Source organism: Catharus ustulatus, chromosome 18 (assembly GCF_009819885.2).
Source record: "Catharus ustulatus isolate bCatUst1 chromosome 18, bCatUst1.pri.v2, whole genome shotgun sequence".
Lineage (NCBI taxonomy): Eukaryota > Metazoa > Chordata > Aves > Passeriformes > Turdidae > Catharus > Catharus ustulatus.
Window position 1 is genome coordinate 2,306,472 of NC_046238.1, and position 27,483 is coordinate 2,333,954.

Here is a 27,483-nt window from a genome sequence, read left to right on the forward strand (position 1 = left end):
TGTTGCTGCTCCATTCCTGTGTTTCCAGCACGGGACTGTTTCATAATGAACAAGAGGACACCTGGCCCACAGACAACCCCTTACCAGGCAAGACAAGGTGTGTGCTCAGCTCTGTGGGATGCCTGAACACACACTGCATTTCTTACAGCACTCACCAGTTCAAAAACATTAATACAAAAATTTATTTTCTCTAAAGAACAATTCAACACAGATCTGAACTGCATTAGGAACCGAACTACAGAGAGCTGCTGGCAGCAGAGCCACAGGCACAAGGTGGCAACACCACAGCTTGTTCTGGGATTGCTGTCACACCCCAGGGACAAGGCACGGTCACCTAGCGGTGTTTATCTTCGTCTCTTTGCTTCTTGGTATCTCTGTCCCTGCTCCGGTCTTGATCCCTGTCCTTCCTGTCTCTGTCCTTCCTCTCCCTCCCCCTGCTCCTCTCCTCTTTGGAGTCCCTCTCTCTGTCACTGTCACCCCAAGCCCAGGACCTGTCCCTTTCTGGCCAGCGTTTGTCCCTGCTCCTCTCGTGGTCCCGGTCCCTGGTTCTCCAGTCCCTCGTTCCCTCACGAGACCAGTTTCTTTTCTCTGATGATCCTTCTCCGTATAAATCATTTTTCATGTTTGGCAAATTGATGGGCTTTCGGAAAGGTCTGTCCCGTCCTCCGAACCGCAGCTGCCCGGACTCCTTTTTGCCTCCAAAGCCACCCCCAAGCCTGCGGGGAATCCATCCTTTGAGAGTTCTCTCCAGCTCAAAGTCCACAAAGATCTCATGCTGGTCGATGACCAGCCTGTTGGCATCTCTGTGTGCCTTCAGGAGCGCGCGCTCCTCCTTGTACTCAACGAACGCGTAACCCTTGGAAAATCCCGTGACCAGGTCTCGAACCAGACGGATCTTTCTGATGTCTCCGTAGCGGGAAAACACCTCCTTTAACTTCTCTTCTGTGGTCTGGAGATTGAGCCTCGCCACGAAGAGGGTGAGGTGAGGATCTCCCGTGACGCCCTTGTTGGGGACGTACCGTGCCAGCATCGCCCGCCATATGGCGCGGTCGTGGGGCTCCTCGTCCGTGCCATCGATGCTGCCAGCCTTGAGAGGGTCGTACTCCTTCGCTATGGGGGCCCAGTCGGCCATGGCCTAGTGGGGGAGAACACACACGGCACAGGCTCACGGCTGGGTCAGGAGCAGCCTGTGAAAGAAGCGCTTCCAGCACTGCTGTTCATCCAAAAATCCCCCAAAGCGTGACACACGAGGATAAACCGGCCGCGTCGCTGTTGTTTGAGTCCACGTGCCGGGACAGAGCCGTGTTGTGGAGCCGGATCCTGCCCTGGTTTCCCCGGCCTGAGGGGCCCGGCCCGGGGAGGCCCCTCAGCCCCTCAGCGCCGCTCCCGCCCGAGCCCTCACCCCTCGGCGGGCGGGACGCGGCTCTCCCGGCGCCAGGGCCCGATCCGCCGGCCCGGGGGAGCCGCAGCCGCTCCCGCCGGGGTGGATTTCAGCTTTTCCCCGCTCCCGCCGGGGTGGATTTCAGCCTCTCCCCGCTCCCGGCCGCTCAGATCCCGCCAGTGCCCCCGCCCCGCTCCCGGAGCCGCCGAGGCCGATGCGGCGCTGCGGAAAGGCCGCTGCGTTCTCCCGCCTCGGAGCCGGTTCCCGGAGAGCTCCCCGTCCCTTACCGGCAGCGGAGAGCGGGCGGCGCCTCCTCAGGGGAAGGGGCAGGGCGGGGAGCGGCGCGGGGCCGCGGCCGCCGCCATGGGAGCGCCGGGGGCGGGAGCGGCCGCTCCGCCCGGCCCGGCTGGGAGGGAGGGACGGAGCGCCGGGGTGCGGCGGGCATGGAGCGGGGCCGGGACGGGGAGGAGGAGCTGGAGGAGGAGGATGAGGATGAGGAGGAGGAGGATGGCGGCCCGGAGAGCGCCCTGGAGAAGAGCCCGTTCCAACTGACGGCCGCGGATGTCTACGACATCTCCTCGGTGGTGGGCCGGGACCTGCTGCAGCTCCGCGCCGGGCCGCAGCTGCCCGCCGCCCGCGCCCGGCTGCAGTTCAGGATCGTCAGGGTGCTGGAGATGCTGGAAGCGCTGGTGAGCGAGAGCAGCGTGGCCGAGGAGCAGCTGCGGAGAGAGCGGGACAGCCTCCGGAGGGAGCTGGAGCAGCTGCGGGCGGCGGCCCGGGGGAGCGACCCGCAGGTGGGTGCGGGACCCGGGGACACACGGAGGGGACACGAGCCCCTTCCCCAGCACGGGCACACTCAGATCCACAGCAGAGGGGCCGGCCGATGCTTGTGGGTCTGAGACTCGTCAGCAGGACGAGTCTCACAAAGTCACTTCCCGTCTTTGGCCATGAAAGCCTTGAAGCTGTTTCCTTCGGGGTGGTTACGGGTCGCGGTGCTGTGGATTCCTCGCTGCAGTTTCACTGCAGTGACTGACCCAGCACTGAGTTCAGAGTACAAACCCGCCGTGTTCAGCTCTTGCACAGCCCCGGCCCCATAGAAACAACTGGATGCAAACACTGAGGCTTTGCTATCCCCGTGTGAGGGAAACAGGTCTTGATAACTACAAAGGTTTTTAATTAAAAACGGCGAATTCAGTTCTCACCTGTCTTTGACACGGAGTTTTGATGTGGCATTAGATGGCTGAGCCTCTCTCATCATCTGAGAACAATCTGATAAAAGCATCTTCTTGACAACTAATTGCAAACTCTTTGGGACAGAGACTGCTTTTAACTGTGGTCAGAGCTTGTCACAGTTGTGACCTATACTTGGCTGGGGAACACAGTCACTAACGGAATACAAAAATATGAAGAACTATAATTAACTGCTTGGAAAAAAAAATCGGGATTGTGATGAATCCATACAAGTCCTAAAAATTGCATATTTATAAAATCCAGATATTTTACTCTCTGAATACTGAGTTTTTTTGAGAGGCTACAAGATCCACTGCTGTTTATTTTGCAGCCCAGCAGCCTTGGACCAGATCAAATGGTGATAGACCTCACAGACCCCAACCGGCCCCGGTTCACCCTGCAGGAGCTCCGAGATGTATTGCAGGAGAGGAACCAGCTGAAAGCTCAGCTTCTGGTGGTGCAAGAGGAGCTACAGTGCTATAAGAGGTAAAGCTTGAAGTCAGCAGAGAACTAATACTGCTACTAACAAGTATTTCATGTCTGGGAAGTTTATCAGATGAGAGTCTTGCAGGTTGGGCCCCTAGGTCCAGGTTTCTAAGTGACCCCTGTGCTCCCCAGAGCACACAAGTGAGCAAAGAAAAATGGGGGAACAATGAAATCTCTATGCAACATGATTTAAAACCCACACTCCCTTTTCCTCTGCACAGTTCCCATAATTGTCCCACTCTCAGCCTGTGCACAGCTACTCCCACTCCACATCCAGGCTGGGTTCTCGTGCACAGGAATTCATCTGTGCAGTCTCAGCAGCTGCACACACACTGTGTCTAAAGCCACACTACATACCAAAGAGCACAGGGGGTTTCCAGCTCAGCTTTAGTCAAAGTTTCCTTCCTCCTGCAGCACCATGCTTGTTGATCTCCGGTTCTTCACTCCCACGGGGGTACAGCACTGATCTAGAAACAGAATATTGAGCTCTTTCATCATTCATGATAAGCTGTGGGGGTTTTAAGGCTGCCAGCAGAGGGTTGTGTAAGGCCCTTGAAGTGCAAAGCAAGCAGTTTCTCCTCCTTGAAGGGAGAGTCTCTGTGAGTCAAAGGGTGGGATGTGGGAAGGGTCTTGATCTTCGTGCTACAAATTCATTCACCCCAAAAGCTCTCCTTCCCAACCTCTGCCCCTCTCATCAGCTGGGTTATAAACTCTTTGGGTCAAGAAATTACTTCTTAATCTAGACAAGAAGTGTCTGAGCAGTTGGGATATGTCAGCAGCACCCTCCTGGATACAGTGAGCCCTGCCCTTTGCCTTGTCTGTAATAGCCAGGTTAAGCCAAAAAGTTACACTTAAATCCACGAATTTCCAAACTGCCTGACAGCACTTCCCCAGCTCAGCTGGAAGCTTTGCTGTGCAGCAGTGGAATGGCTTCTTGCTTTGATTTCCCAGCTGTTACACAATTTAGTACAGGCCAAGTTAAAAATGTAACAGCTGGAGTGGTTTCAGGTTTTTAGTGATGTGAGTCAGTGCTGTGCATCAAGAGCAGGGCAGGGCTGCTTTTCAGGTCGAGTAATTTGTGAGGTTATCTCCTCATACAGTGCTACAGCTTAAGCCAAAACCCATTTTCCCTCTAAACAGTCACATAAAATCCTAATTGCAATTCTTGTAAAGAACAACTCTGCAGGAGAAGAAGATAAATATATGTTCTAAAATGCCTTGCACACATTAGAAAATAAGCTCTGTATAACACAAGGTAACAAACATCTCAGAGACTGGCTCAGAGTGACTGGGGGTGTAGGGGGGCTGCATTTTTCACCATGATTTCTGGGTAGAAGTGACCATGCAGATGTTAGAGCTCTGCAGTGTCACCCAACAGCTCCTTGTCTCATCTATCCAAGAGGACAGTCTGCCTCAAAATTACCCCGTGCCTGGTGTCACACCAGTTTTTAAGTGCTCTGTGTTTTTATTTCCAAATCCAGTTGAGTGTTGCTTGGCTACTCTTTCCCTGCAGCTACTGCAGGCACAGGCTTTGATCCACTGAGCTCTCCAAATGACTGAGGTCAGCTCAGGACATGTTGTGAAAACACTGAGTGTGCAGGCTGGGAAAATCTAGCCCCAGTCCAGGCAGGGAAAACACCCTTTGGTCAAACTGAAACTGTTGCCTGGAGTAGGAGGTTGCAGCTTCTGGAGTGTAGAAACACTCAAGTGGGATCACAAAATCTAGAGCTGAGGCAAAACCTTTCTTCTCTCCTCTGTAGGGTGGAAAGAGGAACAGGCACCTGGCTTGCAGGGGAGCTGGGAATCTCCCATCTGTTCCCAGGCCTGGTGTGAGCCTGGGTGGCTGCACTGGAGGTACCACACAGAAATTCACCATTTGTGTCTGCACCCTCCTCTTACCTTGGACTTTTGCACAAATCCAAGTGTGATTACACTTCCCTCTCTCCCCCATTATGATTTGCCATTTTTTCTCTGTGGAGAAGTCATCTTGTTGTTACTTTAGTGTTCTCATTCAAGCATAACCCTGGTACCATTACACTGCTGTATTTAGGGATAATAATTCACTATTTTCAGTTCACTACAAGGAAGAGGCTGGGCTGCCATCCCTGTCCTGTGAACACTCATTCACCCATGTCCTAGCTGCCCAGTGAGGTCTAACTCCTGCACTGTCCCACTCTGCACAAACCCACAAAAAATAAACAAAACCATTTCCTTTCCCAGTGGGATCATCTCACAGAAAAGGGACCAAAGTGAAGAACTGGAAAAAGCAGCCAGTGGCAGCAGTGCTGGCAGCAGCAAGAACAGTGAAGAGAAGACAATCATCAAACGGCTGTAAGTCTGCCTGTGGACTTTGGGGCAGAATTTGTGAGAACAGGACCCACTCCTTACACTGAATCCAGGGATGGATGCTGAACTTTAGCATAGTTGGCTGGATATTGTTCTCTGCTCTCCATGTAAAGTTAAAAACCTGATAAAGCAATCTCTTCCTGGGGAAAAAGCACTGCACAGGAAAGCAACCTCCACCCAGGCAAAAGCAGGGAGTCACTTTTTTTTTTCCTAGGAAAAACAAGCAGTCTATTGCCTCCCCTGCCAGCCCCTCAGGGCTGTGCTGTGAGGGCACCCCAGCTGGCCCCAGCTTTGTTTACATTGCACACAGAACACACAAGCTCAGGGTCTGTCCCTAAAGTCCCCCAAAATAGCACATTGACAGGGCCTGTTCCTTGTTTTCCAGTCGTACATTATTGTTTCCTTTCTGCTATTGATTTTTTCTTTTTTTTTTTTAGGTTTTCTTTTAAACATGGAAAATGAGTATCCTCAAGGACTTAACTGCTGCTGGTGAGAATGGCACTGCTGGGCCTCAGAGGCATTGGCAAAGACAATGGCTGGAAGCAGCAGCATCACTCCTGCTGTAGAGAATGAGCAATCTCATTTCAATCACGTTGTATAATATTCTCTCAGAATAGATCTTACTCTGTTTTTTCAGAAACTGTTTGAAACATACTTTTTATATTTCTTACTGTCAGACATTACCCACATGTAGAAAATAAAACATTTATACAAAGTTGTGGTTTATTCTTATTAAAAGAGCCTGTGATGATCTGTACTACAGCACACTTACCCTGTCCAGGTGTCAAAACATTCAGCCCAAATGATTTTGTGAGATGAAGGTAAGTTTAGAGAGACATGCCATTCATGAGTGGTTGTTTGGGGGTGAGATGAACAGGGGAGAAAAGCACAGTAAAGGAAGAAAAGCTGCTGCACTTGGGCTCTGCCCACATGAGGACTGAGGTGCAGGCAATGCTCAGACTGGAACAGATGCACCAAACATTTCATTTCTGACAGCTAAAAGTCTCCTGTGCTAGGCAGTTGTGTTTTGCATAAGCTCTGTTCTTTCAATCACCTGCCACAAGCTGTGTGTTGGCCCCAGTAATCAGATTTAGCACCAGTGGAAGCATATAGGGCAAACAGAGGAGTGGGAAAAGAAGCTTGAAAGACACCAGTTAGGTTCTCCATTTAGAAAGGGAGAATATCCAGAGCAGAAAAGTCTGAACAGACATAAAAGCAGCAGTGACAGGTATCAAACTGTGATCTTACTCTCTTTAGAAATAAAAGCAGGCTCTGAAGTCCTTTGATTCCCTCTCCTACACTGGCAGCATGAAGAATATAGGACAGCTCACACGTGCTCAGCTGCACAAGGTGAATGTGGCTCAGCAGAAGGCAGAGCTGCAGCTCCCTTCAGAGGGCAGGAACAACTGTCTGTGAGCAAGGCCACACCACAGAGGCTGACCTGAGCCAGCTGGTTCAGCCAGGGCACAGAACCACTCAAGTCCTTTTGCCATCTTCAAAATATCAGCAAGCCTTGGCCATGCCCTCATTGTGTATTTCCTAGAGCATGGCAGCAGGGAGGGCAGTTACTGCATTGCCTGAGCAGAGATTCTGTACACAGAAAAATTAAACAAAGAAACAATCAATCAGCAACAGCCAGGATACAGCTCTGAGCTGGAGAGAGATGCTTACATGTGATCTGAATTCCATCCTCTTCCATGGTTTATCCAGGGATGTGTTTTCCAATCTTTAAAAAAAGCAGTTTAGCTCCCAACCCAAGGGTATTTTTCCCTGTGACACCTTATTAAAAGATGAAGCCTTCCTGTGAGACACAGATAAATATCCAAATGACATGTCCTGTGAGCAGTACATTTACATAGGTTTATAGATGTCTATATGTGTTCCTAGAAAAGTAAAGGATACATAAGCAGTGCAACATGAGCTTTATTTCCATCCTCCAACGCAGTGCTACTCAATTACCAGTTAAGCTTTCAGAGAAGACATTTTCCTTTTATGTAAAACAGGGAGATCTTCCCCCCCTTTCTTGTTTACAAAAGTGATGCTGAAGTACAGAGGTTTTAAGCTATTCAACCTGATAGAGAACAAGTAAATGTTTAAATAAAATAAACAAAAAATTATTCCAATTTTGACTTGAGGGAAGTGCTTTAGTTTAACAGGACACTGTACACATTGCTGAGGTCTCTGTTACTGAGACCAGAGAAAAATCAGTGCCAACTCAGACAAGTTGGCCAATGAGGCTTACCTGAAATAGAACAGGTCTCCAGTTAATTCTTCAGAAATGGGAAAATACCCAGGCTTGCTCTGACGAGTTTGCCTTATGTGAAGCAGTAAATAATATAAAGCATTTAACAGCTAATGATTTTCACAGCTTTCTTTCAAAATGCTCATGAACTGCAATGGAGACAGGTAGTATAGCAGCCGTTTCATCAATAATAAATATATTCTTTATTTTACAGAGACATTGTCTTCAAGTTTTTAATTTAAAAAATACATCACTAAGCCACCTCTCTTGCTGCTGGAGCACACAACCAGGATGTTGTTGCTATCTGACCTATCACATAGGCAAGCATAAGATTGTCTAGAGGGCATTCAGCTGGAACAGCAGCAGCCTTCAAGACATGAGGAATAGAAGACATTAACAGAGCCACAGATCCCTTGCTGACATCTCCCAGCAGCAAGCGTGGCTGATGGCTCACAGCCATTTTCATCTACACACATGCCAAGCCTGCCTTGGCAAAAATTCCAACTGGTAAGAATTCATCTTTAACATAAAGGACCTGCATTGTATTGCCTGCCTATATCCCAGATTGGGCTCTCCAGCAGTGACATTCCAACACCCACGAGATGCCAACCCCATGTGAGACAGCGGGACCAGACCGTGCTGGACAGACCTACAGGACCAGGCAATAAGGAATCTGCTTTCTTCACTGCATCAACTCCATCACTACAGTTTGAAGCTGCATATGAAGATGACTCCTATTTTTGGAACCACTATGCTCTACTTCAAGCATTCACAGTAAATAAATAGCTTCTGATGTGGCTAATTAGCATAGGAAGGTAATATAAAAAATTTTGGAGAGAGCTTTTACTTCTTTAAAATCCTCTGGGAGACACCTCCAGGAATCAGCCATCAACTATAAAAAAGGTACCTTCTCAAAGTTTAGAAAATAAGTAAAAGTCAAACATCAATTCTCACTGTGAAGTTCTACCTTCACATCTGTAATCAGTATCAACCCAGTCTATCAAAATTTATCCTCATTTGGCTGGGAGCCATTTCTCCAAAGGAAGCAGCCAGTCTGACCATCCTTTTCCCTCAGTGCCAGTGCATTTGAAGTTCATTGCCAACAGAATGTACGACACAGGAGAAACTGGATTCCTACCACAAATTATTTGAGAATGACAGTAGCATCCATCTCAGAAGAAGCCTGTCAGAACTGGGCTGTGAAGAGCAGTCTGACAGGCAGTCAAGCCACTGGATGACCAGATCAGAGTACAGCAGTACTTCTGTCATAAAGCCAAGTTCAGCACCCCAAACTGGAGCCTGAGATTTCCTTGCAAAAGCAGAAGCACAACCCCAGTGATTAAGTTTCTGTGCAAGTCTTTCACTGCTCAAGTGGCACTGGTCACTGTGCAGAAGCATTCAAATCTTAAGGAGGGTTTTCCTTTTATGATATAAAAGTTTTGGCAATCTAAGATCAATTATTCAAGCCTGCCTGGAAAACTGTAATAGGTATTTAAATACTGCAAAGCAAAAAGGCAGTTTTAAGGAGCTTGGAAGACCATAAGCAGTCCACTAAGAAAGCTGAGGGAAGTCAGGACAGGGGAAAAAAAAAATAATTCACTGACTCCTTGTAGAACACTCAGTCCAAAAATAAAAACCCCAAACCAAGGAAGATGAGTTAGTGTTTCAGCCACGGGTGAGCTTCAATGGAAGCTTTGCTTCTGTCTCCATAGTCGTACAACAGTTCTTCACCTGCCTTAATGTCCCTGGAAGCGATGAGGATGAGATGAGGCACACCATCGATGTCGTGCAGCTTGGTCTGACAATTGCCACACTTGCTGTGATTAATGAGCCTCCCCAGACGATTCGTTTCCTTCGTAGCATCAACACTGAAAGAGCAAGAACAGAAGGGGGGATTGTGCCTGGGACAGGGGCACCTCGGTGGGCAAAGCCCAAAGTGCCAGTCAGGCAAAGAAGGAGGAATCCACACAAGTCTTGAAAAATTAAGGAGAAACAGAACATTAACATGTTACATTATGGAACAACAGCCATAATATGGCAAGGCAGGGAAACTGAATCAGCTCTGGGAGATTTTTAAGTTAGCACAAACCCCAGAAACTGAAATCTTTGGACTGGAATAGCAGAATCCAGATGTGACACAAATGATAAAGCTTGGATAGAAGTGGGTGTCAGAGACTGGAGAAATAAGGACACCCAGTGCAAGTTGAAAGAAATGTTTCTCTTCCAGGGAGCCTGTCCATCCTGCTTCCCAAACCAACTCCTCACAACTCAGACAAAGGAGATCATTTTACAAGAGGATAATTTAGGCAGAAAACCACTGCAGAACTACAAGCCATTCAAGCAGATCTAACTGTCCACACAGCTTGTGCTGTACTTCAAAAAACAGGGCTTTGAGTCACTTATATTCCTCATAGCCCAGACATACAGGAGGCTCTCAGAGCATGGATCAGCACTCCAAGAGATTTCATAAATCACAGTTCCCATTAAAAACAAAAAATTTGCATGAAAACAAGAAAAGGATTAGCAGCATTCAAAGCCTGCATCACTGGAAACTTGAGCTTACCAGTAGGTTTTGCTGAGGTACTGGAAATAGTACATGTAGCAGCCTGTGGATGGGTCTTGAGCATACACAGCCTCTCTTTTCTTGGCATCAGTGATCTCAATGAGATCCCCGTGATATTCCACCACAAATTCTCCTCGATTAAAATGTTTAGTAGCAATTACTCCTCTCCCTTTGCCATCGATGTAATCAATCTGTGGAGTTGAAAAGAAAATACTTTCTCATTTCCCAGCTGATTTACATCATTGCAGATATGCTGATTACTGGGAAATGATTTGTCATTAAAAAAATGCTGCAAAAGGGAATTCATGTGTACTGCAGACAAAGCTGTAGAAGCACAATGCATGACACTGGAAGAAATGCAGGATGAGTTTGGGACACACTGAGTTACAGGGTAGCTGGACACAAAGTCCTCCAATTAAAGGACTTTAGAGTGCATTTCTGAAAAGATCTTAAAGCCTCCTCAGTATTTATAAGTGAGGCTGCACGTACACATCCTTTAGAGACCAACATTGCTCACTCAAAAGGAAGATCTGTGTGCTCCAGTTTTCCTGCATTTTCATCAGAGAATTGCTGGGTCCTGAGACTGAGTTCTGCTGCTCTCTGTTTAAATAGATGAACATCAAGATACTGTATAATAAACACTACATGACTAGGTTGGCACTGTAGTTACCTTCATTCCTTCTTCCTTCCCACTTGTAATCAGCTCATCTATTTTCCTCCTTTCCTCAGTCTGCAGAATAAACAAGAACAAACAAAACCACAATATTGTTGATAGCTTTTGTAGCTTATTCTAGAGCTGGAAGGAAATTACCCACCAATGACACTCATTGTTCCAAACTATCTCGTATTTCCAGCAGGCTGAATGGCAGAAAGACAGATTTTTGCCCCCCAAAAATGCATAAGCAGCTAGATTTTGTTCTAAACTGGACCAGCATTTCCAAATCTTAAGCATTTTCTTAACAATATGTCAAGTGCACAACATTATTTGCATTTGGAATGGAGACCATTTACCAGCAGTTAATGGTAATTAACTTCCCCAAATTTTCAGGCATGCTATAAGTAATGTCATTTTAACAAGAATCACTACCTCCAGTTCAGATTTGCTCTTCCTGGAACTTCTTCTAACTGGGTAATAATCTGTCACTTTTCGGTTTGGTGTCCTTCCTTGTGTTCTAAGGAGCAAGAAAAAGAACACACACACATTTCAGACTATTTCTTTAAGTTACATCTCTAGAGCAAAGGTATGTGCAAGAAATTTTTATTTGAGCTTGGTAAGTTAAAAGATGATCAAAATGAATCAGCATTTTTTATGTACTCTTAGCTTCAAGCTACATCTCCTTTTCTTCCCCACACTATTTCCATTACTCCAGCACTAATTCTTGAACAATAAAAGTGAGATGTCGTTGGAAACCAACTGAAGGTCACGTTACAAGTCTGGGGCCCCCTGCGTGCCTCGCCAGAAGGCATCGAAAATTTAGGTCAGGAAAACTGCTTGGCAAGGAATTCATTAATGTTAGGTCACATTAGTCTGATAGCATGAGAAAGGATATCAGCTCAGCCAGGAAGCCTCCAACTGTTCTGTTTTTAACAAGACACATTCCCATTTGTCCACAGGAAAGTAGGTCTTAATGGCTCATTAATTTCTTTTTTATCACAGGTGACCAGCAAATATTTCACTTGTGATGGAACAATAGAACACACTAACCTTGCTTTCAAGACAAACAAGTGCTCTGCAAAGTAGGTACTTGGATGCTATTTTAGGGTTTTTAAAGCCTGATATTCTTGATTGAAAACAAAGAGCAATTTCACAATTGCACAAATCACTCACTTTTTCCTTGGTCCTCGTTTTGCTTTAACCATCTTCTTCTGAGCTGGCTTTGCATTGGCCTCCTCAGCAGAGCCTGCAGGCAGAGGAGTCTTCTGGGTTTCCACAGTTTCTTGGTTTTGATCAGAGGGCACAGAAGGATTGCACACACCTTCCTTATCCTTCTGCTCTTCTGGTTTCACAGCACCTTCAACGATTTTGCCACCATTCTTTTTTCCTGGTGACAAGGAAATAGAATAAGGCTCTGAACTTAGGGCCAACTATACCTGAGTGCTTTAAATGAATTCCAGAGGTTTGTAGTGGTCAAATGAGAGAAAAAGGACAGCAATGACCCTGCTGGGCTCAGCAGCTGCAGATGTTGGTACCAAGTGGCCAATGCCACCCAGACTAAATCCATGGGAGCTAAAGGGCTGGCACTGACAACAAAGCTACACACCCCACAACCAACATTTGGTTGTTTTTTTGCATCCTACCCCAGTAGAACCACATCCTCCTCGTCAGACAGCCGGCTCAGAGGTAGGTGAGTGTGGTTTAGAGCTGAATAACGTTTTTATGTAGAGTAAATCAGCAGGTTTAGCAGTCCCATCTGCTGAGACAGATGTTTCAGTCTCAGTGGAGAAAAGAGGCACAGCTGCAAGGCCTCAGCAGCAGGACAAGCTAAAGCCATCTTCACTTCCTTGTCAAAACTGGGGAGCCAAATTAGGAACTAAAGGCCCCAAGTTTCCAGAAAGCCAGACGCTCCCTGTGTCAAATGGGACTTAAAATGCCGGCTTGCTAAAAGTGTTTGCATCAAAGTGCTTTGACAAATTACCAAGGCTGTTAAATGCACCTGGAAACACAAGCCAGATGGGTCTTCTCCCCCTGCACAGACTTAGAGAACATTCCCATTTCCAGTCACCGCACTGTCAGTGTGAAGCCTGGCACTCAGCAGCCACAATTTGGGCTCCTCCTCACTGCTTTTGTTCTTTGATGAAAGTGTAAGAATTGAGGGAGTGGGAGCACATTCACCAAGATCAACAATCCAAAGATCAATCTTACCAGCTCCTTTCCTGTAGGTTTCCTTTAGTGTTTTGCCCTGACATTTCACCTCGTGATACATGACAGAGTTTTCTTCTTGAAGCGGGGGGCGAGCACCAGGAGCTTTGTTGGGATTCAGGTAGCTGTAGATTTTGGATTGACCAATAAACACATTCTCCTAAAACAGATCCACATAAAAAAATCAGTTCAGCACAGAGATTCCAGGAACCTCAAGCTGGGATCACAACAATCTGCAGCAACTAGGGCTGACACAAATTACACTGTTTGAAGCATCACCCTCACTGAGCTTGTGATTCCTAAGAGAAAACAGAACAGTGCTCAGCACTCTGAGAACTCAACTAATGCAAGCTCTCAGTCCCAGAGAGCTTTCAAATAAAATGTGGCAGGATGGGGTAATCATAGCTAACTCCAGCCTCCACCCTTGTGCTTCACAGTATGAACTTTGGTGCTAAAAAAAACCCCAAGCCTGAGCTTCTGGGGAGGAAGGCGGCCTCAAAGAGCTCAAGCCAAAAAAAATATGAATAATGCAGCAAAAATTGTCCAGGCCCAGTACAGAGCTCTCACAGCCAGAGAGGTCTGAGCAACCCAGCTACTCTCAGGAGGTGTCAAATGTTGCTGCAGCAAATTATATGCTCAACTGAGCAGCACAGGAATCACTTTTACAGCCTTACCTTGAGTGACACCTCTCAGCAAAGCATGGGAGATAAGCAGTGTTAGCTTTTTATCCATTATGTGACACAAAAATAAAGTGTAGAAGTTGTTTATGGCAAAAAAGCCCTTTAAAAGGTCTATATAAAGCCTGGTCATGAAAACGGCAAAACCCTCTGGCACAGCCAGACACCACAGAACACTGAGCACTGGCTCAGGCTCCAAAATGCCAACAGTGAGCAGTGTCAAATTTAGCAAAGATTAGTAGATTCCTGTCACCTTTGCTTTTAGTCTCCTACCACCTGGCTCTGTTTGCCTGTGCAGGGATTCCAACCATGAAATCTCAGTGTCTGGACAAGTAAATGCAACTTGGGCAGAATGAGTTTATCTTGGCTATAGCTTGACACAACCAAAACCAATTTTCAGACATTGCAAGCCAGTTAAAACAGAAAAAAAATGGATCTATTTTTTTAGAAAAGCAAGGAACAAAGGGTCCCAGTAGTTAAAAAAAGATAGTTCAAAGATAGCTGACGAAACAAATACCTCAGTATTTCAGTCATAGACAGTGAAAAAGTAAACAAAGTACACAATAGAACAGATAGGAGAATTTTAATAATTAACGTAGTCATGAATAACAAGCTTCCTATGTACATAATTCACACAGAAACACACCAGTTAAGGGCTCAAATCTTAGTCCACAAATAAACTCTGCTAAAGATTGACACTACAATAGAACAGCCTGAGAAGAAGCAAATCAGACGGACACCCCCCGACCTCTAACACTTCTAAAAGGTCTGTGAAAGGCATAACTTGCTTATTAAAAACCTGGGGCTTCAAAGCATAAAATACTACCAAAACACTCCGTTTTAACAACTGCAAACAATGAACCCTGAGCTTCAAAGTCCTCAAGATTTAGTAAGAAGTTTAAACATGGGCATTTTGGGAGAAAGCCCAAAGGACTGAACTGCAGTCCACCTGCCAGCTGAGCCTTCAAGTTCTGAATACACCAAGAACAGGAAACGAAGAACTATTTTTCCAGCACAGCTTCCTCCCTTCATTCCCAGCTCCCTGCTCCAGCTGCCTGCTGCGCTCTTGGCGCAACCGAGACGCCGCTGCCACGTCTTTGTCTGTGCCAGGCTGGAGACCCCGGAGAGCAGGGATTTTCTCAGCACATCAAAGCACACCAAAGGCTGCTGAGGGGCTCCGGGGTTTGATGCAATAGCTACAGTTATTTCCATTAGGAGTTCAATGCAAAGAGACAAGCAGCCTCCGGCCAGCTGTTTGTGACAGAACTACAGGACGGGGAAGATGGCACGGAGGGAATACTGAACCGAGGGCCTGCCTGCGGTAGGGCACAGAGAAACACAGCAAGACTCCGGCTATACTTAAAGTTAATCGATTTGTGAATGACTGGAGGGGTCCGCGGCCCCGCGGCTCCCCGGGCAGCCCGCACAGCGGCTCTCCCGCACCGGGGGGAAGCGGAGGGCACAGCAGAGCCCCGGAGCCGCCCGCCCCGCTCCGCCCGCCCAGGCCCGGGCACTGCTTACCCCGCCAGCCCGGGGGCGGCCAGAGCCCTTCCTCTCAGCGCTCTCGGGGCTTGCCTTCTCCACGCCGCCCGCCCTGGTCTTGGGCATGTTCTTCCCTAGGAGCAACGAGGGAAGATCGGCGCCTGAGCCATGTCCGGCGCTGCCGCCCGCGGTCATCGCCCGGCCGCCGCGGCCTGCGCCATGTTTAAAGGGCTGGATGCGGCAGGGCGAGCCGCGGCGGCCCAGCCCCTTCCCGGCGAGCTGCGCACACCGCGCGGGGGAGGAGTCCCGCCGGCCCCGGCTCCCCGCACCTCCCAGGAGGAGCTTCCGCGCCGCGGAGAAGCCCCGCGCCGCACGGGCCCGGCCCTGCCGGCCCCGCCGCGCCCCGGCCCCGCTCCGCTCATGCCCGCTCCGCCCCGCGCACCTCCGGCCATGGCGGCGGCGGCCCCGCGCCCCGGAGCCCCCGCGCCAGGCGGCCCCGACTGTCCCCGCGGAGTCCCCGCCGCCGCCGCCAACCGCTCCGCAGGGAGACGCCGCGTTACCCTGGGCAACCCCATTGGTTTAACTTCCTGCCAATCATCGCTATCGGGCCTCTGATTGGCGCGGGAGGCCATAACCCGCCCTCCCGCTGTCACTCGGCGGTGGCGGCGGCTCCCGGGAACAGCGTTTAAATGTGAGTTCGCTGGGCGCTGATTGGCCCGCGCCGAGGGCGAGCCGCGCTCTGATTGGCGGCCAGGCAGGGAACGCCCCTCCCGCGGCCGGCCCGCGCCACGTGGGTGAGACCGGCACCGGCACCGGGACCCTCCGGGCTCCGCGGGGAGGGCCGGGGCTTCCTCCCGTCCCCGCCCGCCCTGCCGGGGCACCGGCACCTCCCGCCGCCCTCCCGCCAGCGCCGCCTCCCTCCTGCGCCTCTCCGCACGGCGCTCGGCCCCCGCAACCTCGCAGCGGGGATTCGGGGAACCCCTAATCCTGGCGATGTTGTAAAACTCTGCTGTGGGAAGTTATTAGGCTGCTTTACGCAATGTTTAGCTGAAATTTAAGTCTATTAGTTCCATCTCCCAAGCTCGCCTGGAGGGCAGGTAATAGTGAAGCATTGCACTAAAGCATTAAAGACCTCGTGTAAATCCCCATTCCTTAACCAGGGCAGCTATAATATTACAAAGCCTATTGACAGAGCTGTCATTATCACCAGGAGAGCTGGAACTGTCTTCGGCATCGATTTCCTGGTCAGAAGCTGCGAACAGGACTAGTACACACTCTTTGAAATCAGGAAAGTACAATGACAAAGAATAACACAGCAATGAGGCAACAGCACACTGGGATCAGGGGATCAGGGTGGATGCCATCATGGAAGCCAGGAAATCACCACACAGGACTTTGGTGCTCCATGATAAGCAGAACACTTCTGTTGAGCAACAGTGCATGACTCCTGTTTCTTATCTGTGCTGCCCCTCCTGCAGCAAGGCCTACCTGAGTGTGCTCAGGACATGAGGAGGTGGCACTTGCACTGCCCCAAGCGCTATCACCACGGGGGTGGCTTCCCACCCAAGGCTTATCTGAGGCCACAGGCTGCTGCTTCTCTCTTGGGCATTCCCACAGTGACATAAACAACCAGTGTGCTGCTTCAGCTGAAAACCATCCTTTCCCTTAAGAACAGGAAAAAACCCTTCTCATCTTAAGCAAGAACTTGGGGCCTGGACTTTCCCGAGCTGTGCCAGAGCATTTGGGGGCTCACAGGACAGGAATTGTGCGACTGCAGAGGAATCTCCGAAGGCAGCACAGCGTTCCAGGCCACCCCCTCCTCTTCTTGTGCTAGCTCTGCATTTAGGCACTTTGGGAGAAGACAGAACAAACCCAGCTCTGCATGGCCACTGTCATTGTTACATCTGGGTCTTTGATCACCAGGTACATGAATTTTACACAGAGACAACCAAAACCCACTTAGTATTTTCCTGTAAACTCAAAGCTAACATCCTCTAGGCATCATGTCCACGAACATCCATGTCCATGGTGTTCCTCCATCAAGGCAGGTACTCCAAACTCTCTGCAAAAGCACCAGAGCAGACACTGCTCTGATTTTTCCACCCCAGTTTGCACTGTACTTATCACACAGCTGGGATGCAACTGGGAAAAAAAAATCTTCATCAATTACTAAGTTGATTTCCTTCTTGCAGGAATAGGGAACATTCTTCCTAATGTCTTGGGAAAGCTCTGGAAACGCCCTCAACTGCGGTTTTGCTCAGCCGTTGTATATTTTGAATAATTATTTTATCATGTGTATTAAACAAAGCAACCGAGTTGGCATCGAAGCCGTGCGGGCCACCAGTAGAGGGCAAAGGAAGCCAAGGAATTCTCTTCCCCAGAGCAACAAAGAAAACAACGTCATCTCTAACTGGCCGCTGCTCAGCGCGCTGGGATCACACTGTGAATTGGCAAAACATGTTGGCTTTACCTCTCAGCTGGCTGCACCAAAAACCAGAGATGGGGAGAAGTTCAAATGTTAAAACAGCCCCAAAGAGCGTGGCTGGAGCCGCCCTCACTGCGACTCAGGACAGCACATGGAGAGAGCGCTGCCGGCTCCCGCTAGAACCAGCGCTAAAACCCAGTGACCTAAATATTCCCTCCCGTGGTGCCGCATGAGCAGATCCCGGGAGCACCACGTTTTACTGCGGAAATGTGAAATTGTTTTGTGGGGGAAGGGAAGGAAGAACGAGCGAGGCGTTGATCTGCTCAGAGAGGGAAGAAAATCGTCAAGCTGAATCTCTTCGGTGTAGATGAACACTTCATCCACTTAAAAAAAAATCTTATTTTATTTTTGAATTCATAGTTTCATTTTCTGTCCAATATATCAAGGAGATGCTTGTTAAATATTCCCACCTGAGAGCAAGTTCTCACAAAGCACCTGTCATATTTGCAATTTGCAAAATAAATGACGGCATTTACACAAATTTCTCGTTCACAAGATGAAATCCCTACAATTTGAGCTTCAGCCACTAGAAATCAAGTAAAAACAATCCCTGAGGGTAAGTGCTGAGTATTACATTAAGCAATATCATTTTATAAAGTCACTGAGTAAAATGCCAGTAGGTGCTAACTGCATTTCAAAGATTATAAAATGAAATTACATCCAGAATTGTATCTACCAATGACTTAAAAAAAAAAAAAAGAAAAATCTCTGACTAGAGAATGCAGTGAGATCCGTGAATTACATGCAAAATTCTATGGAAACAGAGTCCTGCAGACAAATGTGCGTGTGCTAATTCCAAGCCAATGGAAAGCAGCATTTCCAGCACATTACTCACCTATTCCAGTGGAGGATGATCACAAACGCTGACAGGTAACTCCCTTTTCAATTCAAGACATGGAAACCCTCACTTTCTTGTCACGATTGTACAGAGCTGCTGAGATTTAAAGTTCTATTCAGCACGTGTGAGCTGCACTTCATCATGCCTTCATCTGAAGTGTGAAGAGGGCAATAATCAAGATAAAAGCTGCCATTTAAATTGTTCCTCTGGTCTCTGGCCACACACTTCTGTCGTCTTTTTCTCCATCTGAAGCATCACTGATTAATCTGAATTACTTAAGTCAGTTTAATTAACGTTGCTTTGTCTTTAAATAGTTTAGCCTTAATCTGTCTAATCCTTTACTGGTTATATTAATCCCTGTTAAATTTGTCTAATGACAAAATAAGCAAACTTGCACAAGATTGAATGAGTAGCACTGAACATTTGAAGGAATTTCATGATTGCTGACACTTCATCTAGGTCTGGCTCAATTCTGTGTGAAAGTTCTTACAAATGTTGATGTTCTTACACAACTGGGAAAGCATTTTATTGGAAGATTGTCTCTTAACAAGTCTTCTCAGTCTGGGGGCCTCCAGCGCTAAAAAGTCTCCAAATGTGAAGCTAGCATGAGTGGTCTATGGATTTTCACTCACTTTTTGCAGCAGCAAGTTTCACGTTAGCAGCTTGTAAAATACTCGCAAGGGAAAACTCATCTGCCAGCACATCCCCACGGGAAGCACTCCCAGGGAGGGCAGCAGAGATGTCCCCCCGCATTCTCCTGGGGGAGTTTCTGTGCAGAACACTGCAGAGCCGCGCTGCTCTGAGGGCGCGGAGTCCTCAGGGCGGGGCGGCACCGGCCTCACCGGGGCGCTCGGAGCCGCCAACCGCGGAGGGACGGAACGGGAACGGGGGGGGCCGCCTGAAGTGAGACGCATTCACCAGCGCTCAGCATGGGCGGGATGAGCTGGGCTAACACCGTTTGCCCTCACGCCGCAGCCCCCGGGGCCCAAGCGCCGCGCCCGGCCCGGTCCCGCCGCTCCGAGGCCGCTCCCGCCAACGCCGCCTCAGGCGGGGGCGCGCGCACGGCGCCTTCCCCCCCCCCTCCGCGTGATGCAGCGAGAAACGCGAGATCTCGCGAGAGTTCCGCCGCGCTGCCGAATTCTCGCCGGCAGCCGCCATCTTGCGGGAGCCTCGATCACGTGACCGCTCGCAGCCGTTCGCCTCCGCCTTCCCCTCCCCCCACCCTACCGGGAACCGGGCCCGGATCGCCAAGGCTCGACTGCGGCCGCCGCCCTGGGGCCCGCCCGCGGGGACTTCGCTGATTCGAAGGACGGTGGATACGCCGGGTTTTCTTGGGGGGGAGGGAACGGGAAGCTTCCTGCCTTCCCGTTACCGAGGGCACGGAAAAACTAGGGCGCGGCATGTCACGTGACAGGGGGAGAGCGGGTAGCGCGCGCCGGGGCGCGGCGGCGGCGGCGGTGGAAACGGGGGGGGGGGTGGGCGCGAGACGGCGGCGGCGGCGGCCACGTGACCGGGGAGCCCGCGGGCGGGGGGACGGGTCACGTGGTGCCGAGCGCGCGCCAGCGGCGGGCGGTGGCTGGCGGGGTCACGTGGGCGGGGAGCGCGCGCGGCGCGGCGGGAGGAGGGAGGCGCGGCCCGGGTCACGTGGTGCGGGCGGCCCCCGGCCCCCCCCTCCCCTGTGAGGGGAGGGAGGGCAAAGATGGCGGCTGTGAGTTAGAAAGCGGCGGGCGGCGGGGCCGGCGGCGGAGACTTCCAGGAGTCCGCGGGAGGATCGAGCGCGACAGAGAGTAAGTCCCGCTCTGTCCTTTTACCTGGCGCTGCGCCTGTTTGGCCGCCTCTGGCCGTTCCCCGCGTTGTGGGGCCGCCCCGGGGGTTTCCTCCCCTCCGCTCCTCACCGGGGCCCGCGGCGGCAGCGCGGGGGTGTCCGGGGAGGACCCGTTGCGCTGGGAGCGGCTCCGCGTCTCCCTCGGTCCCTCAGCCCCGGAAGGCTGTGCGTCCGCCCCCGCAGGGGTCCCGGCGGGCCGGGGGCGGCGCGGCGGGCGGGGGAGGCGCCGCCGCCGCCGCCCCGGCGGAGCCCCGGTTGTCCCGCGAACTTCGTGCCCGGAGGCGTGCGGGGGTGGGCGGCGGGGCCCCCCCGGTTCTGGGGCAGCGCTTCTCTAACGGGGGCGGGTGTCGCGGTGGGTTTGGCCGCCCCCCCGCCGCATCCGTGCGCGGGCAGAGCCCCCCGGGCCGGCCCGCGCCTTTGTGCGCTCTTTCCGCGGCCGCTGATTGTTGAGGTTTGAACGGAGCGAGCAGGCGGGGGGGATGGGGGGGTTTGATTTACGGTGCCGGAGCGGCTCCGAAAGCCGCCGTGAGAAGGAGCCCTGCCGCCCTTCCCCGGGATATGCGGTGCTGTTGAAGGGATCTTTAAAGAGGTGAAGATCTGGAAACAAAAAGTCGCGCATGGGACAGGATTACGCAGCCGATTCTGGCCCAACCCGGAAGTTTATGTCGGGAACACGTGTTGGTGCGAAGGTGGCGGGGCAGGAGCTGCCGACCCCCGGCTCTCCCTTGGCCTCCCCCGGGGGCTTTCCCCGCCCGGCCGAGCCCTCCGGGGCCCCGCTGCTCCCGGGGAGCTGAACCGCGGCCACAGACACGGCCTCAAAGTCCAGGGACTCTTAACGAGCGCACCTCAAACAGAGGTTGCTAGGGTGAGTAATAGTTTAACGTAGAAATGCCCCTACAGTCTGATGGGGAAGAGGCCTTTTGGGTTTTTCTTTTGTTTTTTTTTAGGTTGTTTCTGTATTATTTTTAGCTGTCCAGGTTCCACACTGCATTTGAGAGCTCTTTAACTTTCTTTCAGGTACTCGTAGCCTGGTTCTACATGTTTGGTCAAATTTTGTAAATGCTTAAAAAATTCAAACCTTGAGTTGATCTATTAGGTAACTCCAGAGTAAGTAAAAAATATTTAGTGTGATCAAACGACACAGTGTAAAGTTAGGAATTAACTCAGTGGTAGATTATTTGGCTTTAGACTGCCCAGGTTGTGTCTGGATTAAAATAATTTAAAAACGTACATTAATGTTTTGTAAGCTGCCCTCTCCCAAAATTGAAAATCTGTAGTTGGTGTTGTAAAGCGACAATTGAAATTGTGTAACAGCGTGACATTTGAATTGGTATTCTGTATCTGCCTCACAGCCATGAGATGTTATATTTGTATGCAATCTTAATATTATTTAGAAATAAAATGTGGGCAGTTTGTCTTTTAGCCCAGACTATTTCTTTGGTTTCAAAACTGGCTGAGAACGACTCTGAAAGCCATTGAAGCATGGATCTAGGTGATGGTGCTTTGAGACACACCTGAAACTGCCTCCCAGGCTAAAACTAAGGATCCTGGTGCTCACATGCTGTTCTTATTTCTTTGAGTTTTTACTTCTTAAAAACTTTCACTACTGACCAAATTACCAGCTCCAGCCTTTTAGTCTGAAAGCTGATTTCATGCCAAATTATTGCATTGTTAATACTTTTGGTGTTTTCAAAACTTCTGGATTTCACATTTGCAGACTGTGTAACGTGACAGCTGTAAATTCTGTAGCACAGTCATTAAAAAGCATTGAGGCAGAGTTGACCCCCACAGTGCCCTGAAGTGTCCCTCATGTCCTTGAAAGCTTTGACGTTTGAGTGGAACCAGCCTTGGGAAAACGGAAATGATTTTTCCAGTTTTGGAGTGAACTTAGGATTTCTGTGAGAACACCTTTGTACGTGTAAATGTAAAATTAACTGCTAGTCTTGAGGTTAAGTCATGGAAGGATGAGTGAGTTCATCAATTAGGGTTTTGCTCTTTGACTGGGTGGTGGCTTGGAGAGGACCAGAAGGGGTTGGTTGAGGGTTTTGTTTTTTTTTTACTGTTACCCAGGTTGCATTCCGGAGGCAAAAGCTGTGAAATGAGCAGAACCCACGTGGATATCCAGAGAATCCTGTTGGGTGGGATGGGGCTCAGCAGCCCTTGCACCTCTGCTGTGAGAGGCTGCAGAGGGAGATGTGCAGTTTTCAGGTCAATAATAACTCATGGTTTAGACAGGCAGAGAATTTGCAGGGCAGAGCTGCCTTGTCTCCACAACTCCAGTATTTGTGTGATATTATAAATGGCTTCCAGTACACTTCAGGTGACAGGTGCTCCTCAAAAAGGCAGTGGGACAAACCTTTCCAGTAAAAACAAAAGTTGCTGAATGCTGTTTGTGTCCCAGCCAAGCACTCTCAGCCAGCTCTGCAGTTGGGTGCAGCACCAGGTGTCTGAAGGGCTTGGGAATAGCAGTGCCTGGGTGATTGTGATGTTTGGTTTGGACCAATTTATGATCCTGGAATTGATTATGGTTTTAAAATGAGCACTTTGGGCGTGCAGTGTTGCAATGTGTAACTCACAGACCTAGAAATCAAAAGGCTTTTCATTGTTTGGGATTCTACCATTATCTTTCTCAGGGGAAACGGAGCAGGTTGCTCGACATGTGTTTTAGAACCTTTTTTCTTCTTTTTTTTGTTTTGTTTCTTTGTACCAAAGCTAAAATGGAAGGGGAGAGAGAGCCAGGTTGGCATGGATACATGACATGATATTAAACATGGCATTCTGGTTTTGTATCTTTAAATCAGGAATTATTTACATAATGTGCAGTGATCACAGAACTGTCTCTTCATCAAAGTTTTAAGCTGTATTCTTCATCAGGAGAGCACCTTACAAAAGTGTTTGTGTTTGGTAACCCTTCTTGAAATAGCAGCAGTTTGCTTTTTCTTAATACAAAGAAAGTAATTAAAATACTCTGTTGTTGAAATTTTATTTAGTTTTATTTAATAGGCTGATTCTTGCTTAGTGACATTGGACTACCTCACTAAACATAGACAGTCTTATCTGCAAGATTCTACATGCTCAAAACAGTTCTTCGAGTGATGAAATGCTCAGAGAACAGCTTGTAATATTCACAACTTTTTAATAAGTATTTTCTTTTGGAGATTTTGAAGATGTGGCAAGCAGGTCCTTATATAGTGTTGCCAGGCTGAGCTGCAGAGCTTGATAAAGCCACTTTCACTTGTGTTAACTGAGGAGCCTCCTACCTTGCAAGATTGTGGAGCTGCTTCAGCCTGATAATGTTTTAAACTTAACCAGGATGTGCTACAGAAAATAAACTAAGTTGTCACAATGCAGCTTCTCCTGTGGTTTTTTTTTTTTTTCTTCCTCATTTAATTTCCTTGCTAAATTAAAATGAGGAGGGTGGGCAGCGTTGGGTGATTGGAAGTTGCACAAAACCTAAAATGGGTGCTAAGTATTCAGTGACTTCTAATGTAAAAATTCTAGAAGTTCAGAATTCCTTTTGTTTCAAACAATGCAGCTTTGTTCCTACTGTACAGAAACAAAATAAGTGAAACTAGTCAAACTTTCATTGTCCAAACTGACAGACAAACAATTGCTGTTGTTTTCCTGAGCTTTTTGCTGGGTTGTGAGCAACTATGAATTTTTAAGACTTAAAATTTGGGGTATCAGGAGAAGTGCAGGGGGGTTTCTTACATTAAAACAGCCCTGCTAGAAAGGGATGCTTCTAAACTGGAGATATTTACTCTGAAATTGTAGGAATTGCTTTTCTGGTTTCTATCACCAGTCATCTACTGAAAACTTTGAAATAAGCAGCTAAAGCATTACTGCTATGATTTTTTCTTTTCCTGAACTCTGAAACTTTTAAGATATCATCCATGATGTTTTTAAAGGTTAAACATGTCGAGGTCAGTGGCATCGTGGATGTGTTAAACTGGACTTGAAACAGATGTGATGGGTTGTGACACCATTGTAGGGTGGCCTGGGGAAGATGTGTTTTTGTGGTGGTGCTGTGGCTTTTTCTTCTAGCCTTGGTTTTGCTTTGAGTCTCAACTTCATAGAAAGCCTTTTCTGTATTGTGAGAGCAGACTAGAAGTTCTTGAGTCTTTTCATTTTCTCTTAGTTCTCCTAATTGAAAATCTTTTTCTGCCTTTTTGTGCCTCTATTCAGTCCAGTCCCTTAACTCTCAAGCAAGTTTTAGTCATATCTTTGTTTAGCAGTGGGGTGATCACAGCTCCATACAGATAAAGAATGACTTAACTGAACTGATGGTTTTTTTCCCATTTAGACATTTTAGTTTATTTGTCCTTTGAGCAAAGGTGGTGCTTGTGCCTCTTTCCCAAATAGATCCTGTGAAGTTTGATTTCAAAGTGGTTTGGAGCTGTTTTGATGGGGTGACCTCTGTTAATTCCCCTTCTGTAGAGAAATTCATCTTCAGTAGCTACTCAAGTTCTGATAAGCAAAAAAATTTCATCTGTAGACTTAAACCTTCCTCTCCTCACCTGGTTCTAGTTAGTAAATAATGCTTCTGAACTTAGATGTGATGATCACTGCTAAGATTTTAGTCTGAAAATTAAAGGTTTATCCTACCTAGTTAATGTGTGTATATACATATATAGTCCCCTTTATTGAGAGAGGAAGCACAGCCTTTCTGGAATGAGAGGTGAAACTAAAAGTCAGTTCTTACCACTTTTATTGGTCCATTCAGGGTTCTGGGAGACAGGCTAGTGGCTGGTGATGCACTTTCATGGTGCTGCCATATCAATTAAACCTGCTGGGTGGCTTGTTAATATTGTCTATACCTCCCAGCAGCAAACCAGGCCATTCTGCCAATTTATTTGGTCACCTCAAATGCATTTGAGAGGAATCTGGTTCTGACAAGTGATGTGTGATGGGGCTGTGTGTGGTCAGTATTGTTTGGAGCATCTTTGAGTCTCTTTGTCCCAGTACCTTGCCCTTGTGGTGCCACCATCTCAGGATGAATCCACAACCAAAAGTTTCTCCCTGCTGTTGCACAGACTAAAAACTGGGAAGAGTAAGAACCGAGTGCCTGAGGCTGAGCTTGTTACAAGAATTACCTGTTCTGCTGAATGTGCTGAGGAATATGTGTGACCAGCCTGCTGCATGGGGCTTAGCTGGGCATGTAGAAGGGATAAGTGAGGCAGTGCTGTTTTGGAGTCTTGTGAATGAACCTCGAAAATGCCAGCAAATCATTTTGCTCTCTTACCTGCTTTAGAGTAGGTGTTTGGCTTCACTGGGTTTTGGTGTTTTGTTCCCAGTGGGTGTTAAGGGGTGTGGAGGGTAAGAGAAATTAAGATCTGCTTGAGGTGCATTTTAGGCTGTATAAGCAACAGTTAAAGTTCTGTGAAATCATTTAATTTTTATCTTAATACTAGGGCAGATGGGTTTCCTTCTTAAGCAAGTGAAATGTGTTATCTTCTCTCTTCATCTTTAAATATGGAGTATTTGGCTTTTTAATAAGTTTTTATGCTGTCTAGAATAGCTTTTTGAAATTAGTTTTGCTTGTCCTACACATAAAGGAGTCTGTGACCTGATGTTAGTGTCCTATTTAATAAGCAGTTAGATACTACAATAGTGGCACATTTGTTCTCTCCACTATGCACAACAAAATTTCTCCAGTGAATGAATGTAACCTAATGTAAGGGCAAGCAAGAAATCAAAGCTTTCCCTATAAGTTCTTTATCACTATCTTGTTACAAGATAAAGTAAATGAGTTTTAATTGTGCTTCCCTAGTGCAGTTGTTTCACTGACAAAGACAAATCATTAGCATAACATGGTCTCACCATTTCTGCCCTTGGAATTTCTTGTAATGCTTGAAAATGTAGTGCCTCAAAGACTAGAAAAGGTGAATGAAGTTTACGGGTATGATAGCACTTTGTGTAGTAAACTTATTTCATTCTCCCTGCTTTTAAATGAAAGCACCAGAGCAAATCTAGAAAGTGAAACTGTGTGTACAAAAGACTGCACTGTGAATGCCCTAAATCCAGGAAATGGTTGTGTGTGGACAAAGAATAAATCAGAATTAAATGTACTTTTATTTACAGTTTCATTTCTTTTTTTTTTTTTTTTCCAGAGATGGTGGAGCCAGGACAAGATCTGTTGCTTGCTGCTTTGAGTGAGAGTGGAATCAGTCCAAATGATCTCTTTGATATTGACTCTCCAGACGTGGTTCTTGCAAATCCAGCACCGACTCCAGCTGTTCAGCAGGTTAAAACAAGAACATAGGGGATTTTTAGGGCTTGGGTTTGCTGTGCTGGGGGAGTTAAAGGAGGTGATGTCCATAGAAAATGGCTGAAGCATGTGGAGTTTTAAGTTTCTTGCTTCATAGTACTGAGATTGCTTTTTTGTATAGAAGTTTAAAATTAATTTGCAAGTTATTTTCCAATCTGAAACACTTGAGGTCAGTACAAACAGAAATATGCTTAATTCTGAACATGGGGACTTCATGACATGGGGACAGAATGTCAGGTATCCATGGAGAGCTCTCATGTCATTGGGGACTAGCTGCTCTCCAATGAAATGCATAACAAATGTAATGAAAAATACCATGTTTAAGCTCCATGATGGCCTTCACTCTGGCAGTGTAGCCACTTGAGAGAACAAAAACCCTAAGGTTTTATTCCTGCTGACTTGTTTGCTTTCTTCCCTGTGCAGTCAGTACCACTTAGTGCATTAGAACTGGGCCTGGAGACTGAGGCTGCAGCTGCTGTGAAACAAGAACCTGAGACTGTGTCCACTCCAGCCTTATTAAATGTTCGGGTAAGAGCTGCTGCTCCAGGGTTGGATGGGGAGGGGGCTTGGCTTGGGCTGGCACCAGGTGCCCACTGAGCTGCTCTATCACTCCTCCTCAGTTGCACAAAGGCTGAAAAATGATCCTGAAAGGCTCGTGGGTTGAGATAAGGACAGGGAGATCAGCAATTTGTCATGGCAAACCAGACTCAACTCGAGGAAATTAATTCATTGCCAGTTAACAATGGAGAAGGAAAATGAGAAATAAGAACAAATCTAAAAATACCTTCCCCCTCACTCCT

At 48.1% G+C, this 27,483-nt stretch overlaps 4 protein-coding genes across 7 annotated transcripts in view; 2 read left to right on the top strand and 2 right to left on the bottom strand.

Moving 5' to 3' along the window:
• Positions 1-158: 158 nt before the first annotated feature.
• SNRNP35 (small nuclear ribonucleoprotein U11/U12 subunit 35) lies at positions 159-4,851 on the bottom strand. 2 transcript variants are annotated; one of them, XM_033075428.2, is made up of 2 exons: positions 3,455-4,851; positions 159-1,135 (listed from the first exon to the last, which is right to left on the bottom strand). In XM_033075428.2, the coding sequence occupies exon 2, from the start codon at positions 1,130-1,132 to the stop codon at positions 335-337; it is 798 nt and encodes a 265-aa protein (XP_032931319.1). In that variant the 5' UTR covers positions 1,133-1,135; positions 3,455-4,851; the 3' UTR covers positions 159-334. The 2 variants fall into 2 exon arrangements, with proteins under 2 accessions (XP_032931319.1, XP_032931318.1); XM_033075427.2 differs by lacking the exon at positions 3,455-4,851 and adding an exon at positions 1,669-1,730.
• RILPL2 (Rab interacting lysosomal protein like 2) lies at positions 1,813-7,784 on the top strand. 2 transcript variants are annotated; one of them, XM_033075429.2, is made up of 4 exons: positions 1,813-2,175; positions 2,943-3,097; positions 5,318-5,428; positions 5,881-7,784. In XM_033075429.2, exons 1-4 carry the CDS (start codon positions 1,825-1,827, stop codon positions 5,903-5,905), a joined length of 642 nt encoding a protein of 213 aa, XP_032931320.1. In that variant the 5' UTR covers positions 1,813-1,824; the 3' UTR covers positions 5,906-7,784. The 2 variants fall into 2 exon arrangements, with proteins under 2 accessions (XP_032931320.1, XP_032931321.1); XM_033075430.1 differs by lacking the exon at positions 5,881-7,784 and adding an exon at positions 4,858-4,951 and having other exon boundaries at positions 5,318-5,409.
• KMT5A (lysine methyltransferase 5A) lies at positions 7,349-15,914 on the bottom strand. Its single transcript, XM_033075426.1, has 8 exons — positions 15,710-15,914; positions 15,307-15,401; positions 13,112-13,268; positions 12,077-12,290; positions 11,336-11,420; positions 10,919-10,978; positions 10,249-10,439; positions 7,349-9,553 (listed from the first exon to the last, which is right to left on the bottom strand). Exons 1-8 carry the CDS (start codon positions 15,897-15,899, stop codon positions 9,343-9,345), a joined length of 1,203 nt encoding a protein of 400 aa, XP_032931317.1. The 5' UTR covers positions 15,900-15,914; the 3' UTR covers positions 7,349-9,342.
• Positions 15,915-20,258: 4,344 nt separating this feature from the next.
• Positions 20,259-27,483, top strand: part of SBNO1 (strawberry notch homolog 1) — a 30,407-nt gene continuing 23,182 nt past the window's right edge. Inside the window, exons 1-3 of one of the 2 annotated variants that reach the window (XM_033076211.2) lie at positions 20,259-20,377; positions 26,526-26,659; positions 27,107-27,211. In XM_033076211.2, the coding sequence (XP_032932102.1) occupies positions 26,528-26,659; positions 27,107-27,211 (237 nt within the window). In that variant the 5' untranslated portion in view covers positions 20,259-20,377; positions 26,526-26,527. Of the gene's footprint in view, positions 20,378-20,873; positions 21,281-26,525; positions 26,660-27,106; positions 27,212-27,483 lie in introns of those variants that run through there. The other variant, XM_033076212.2, reaches the window with a different exon arrangement.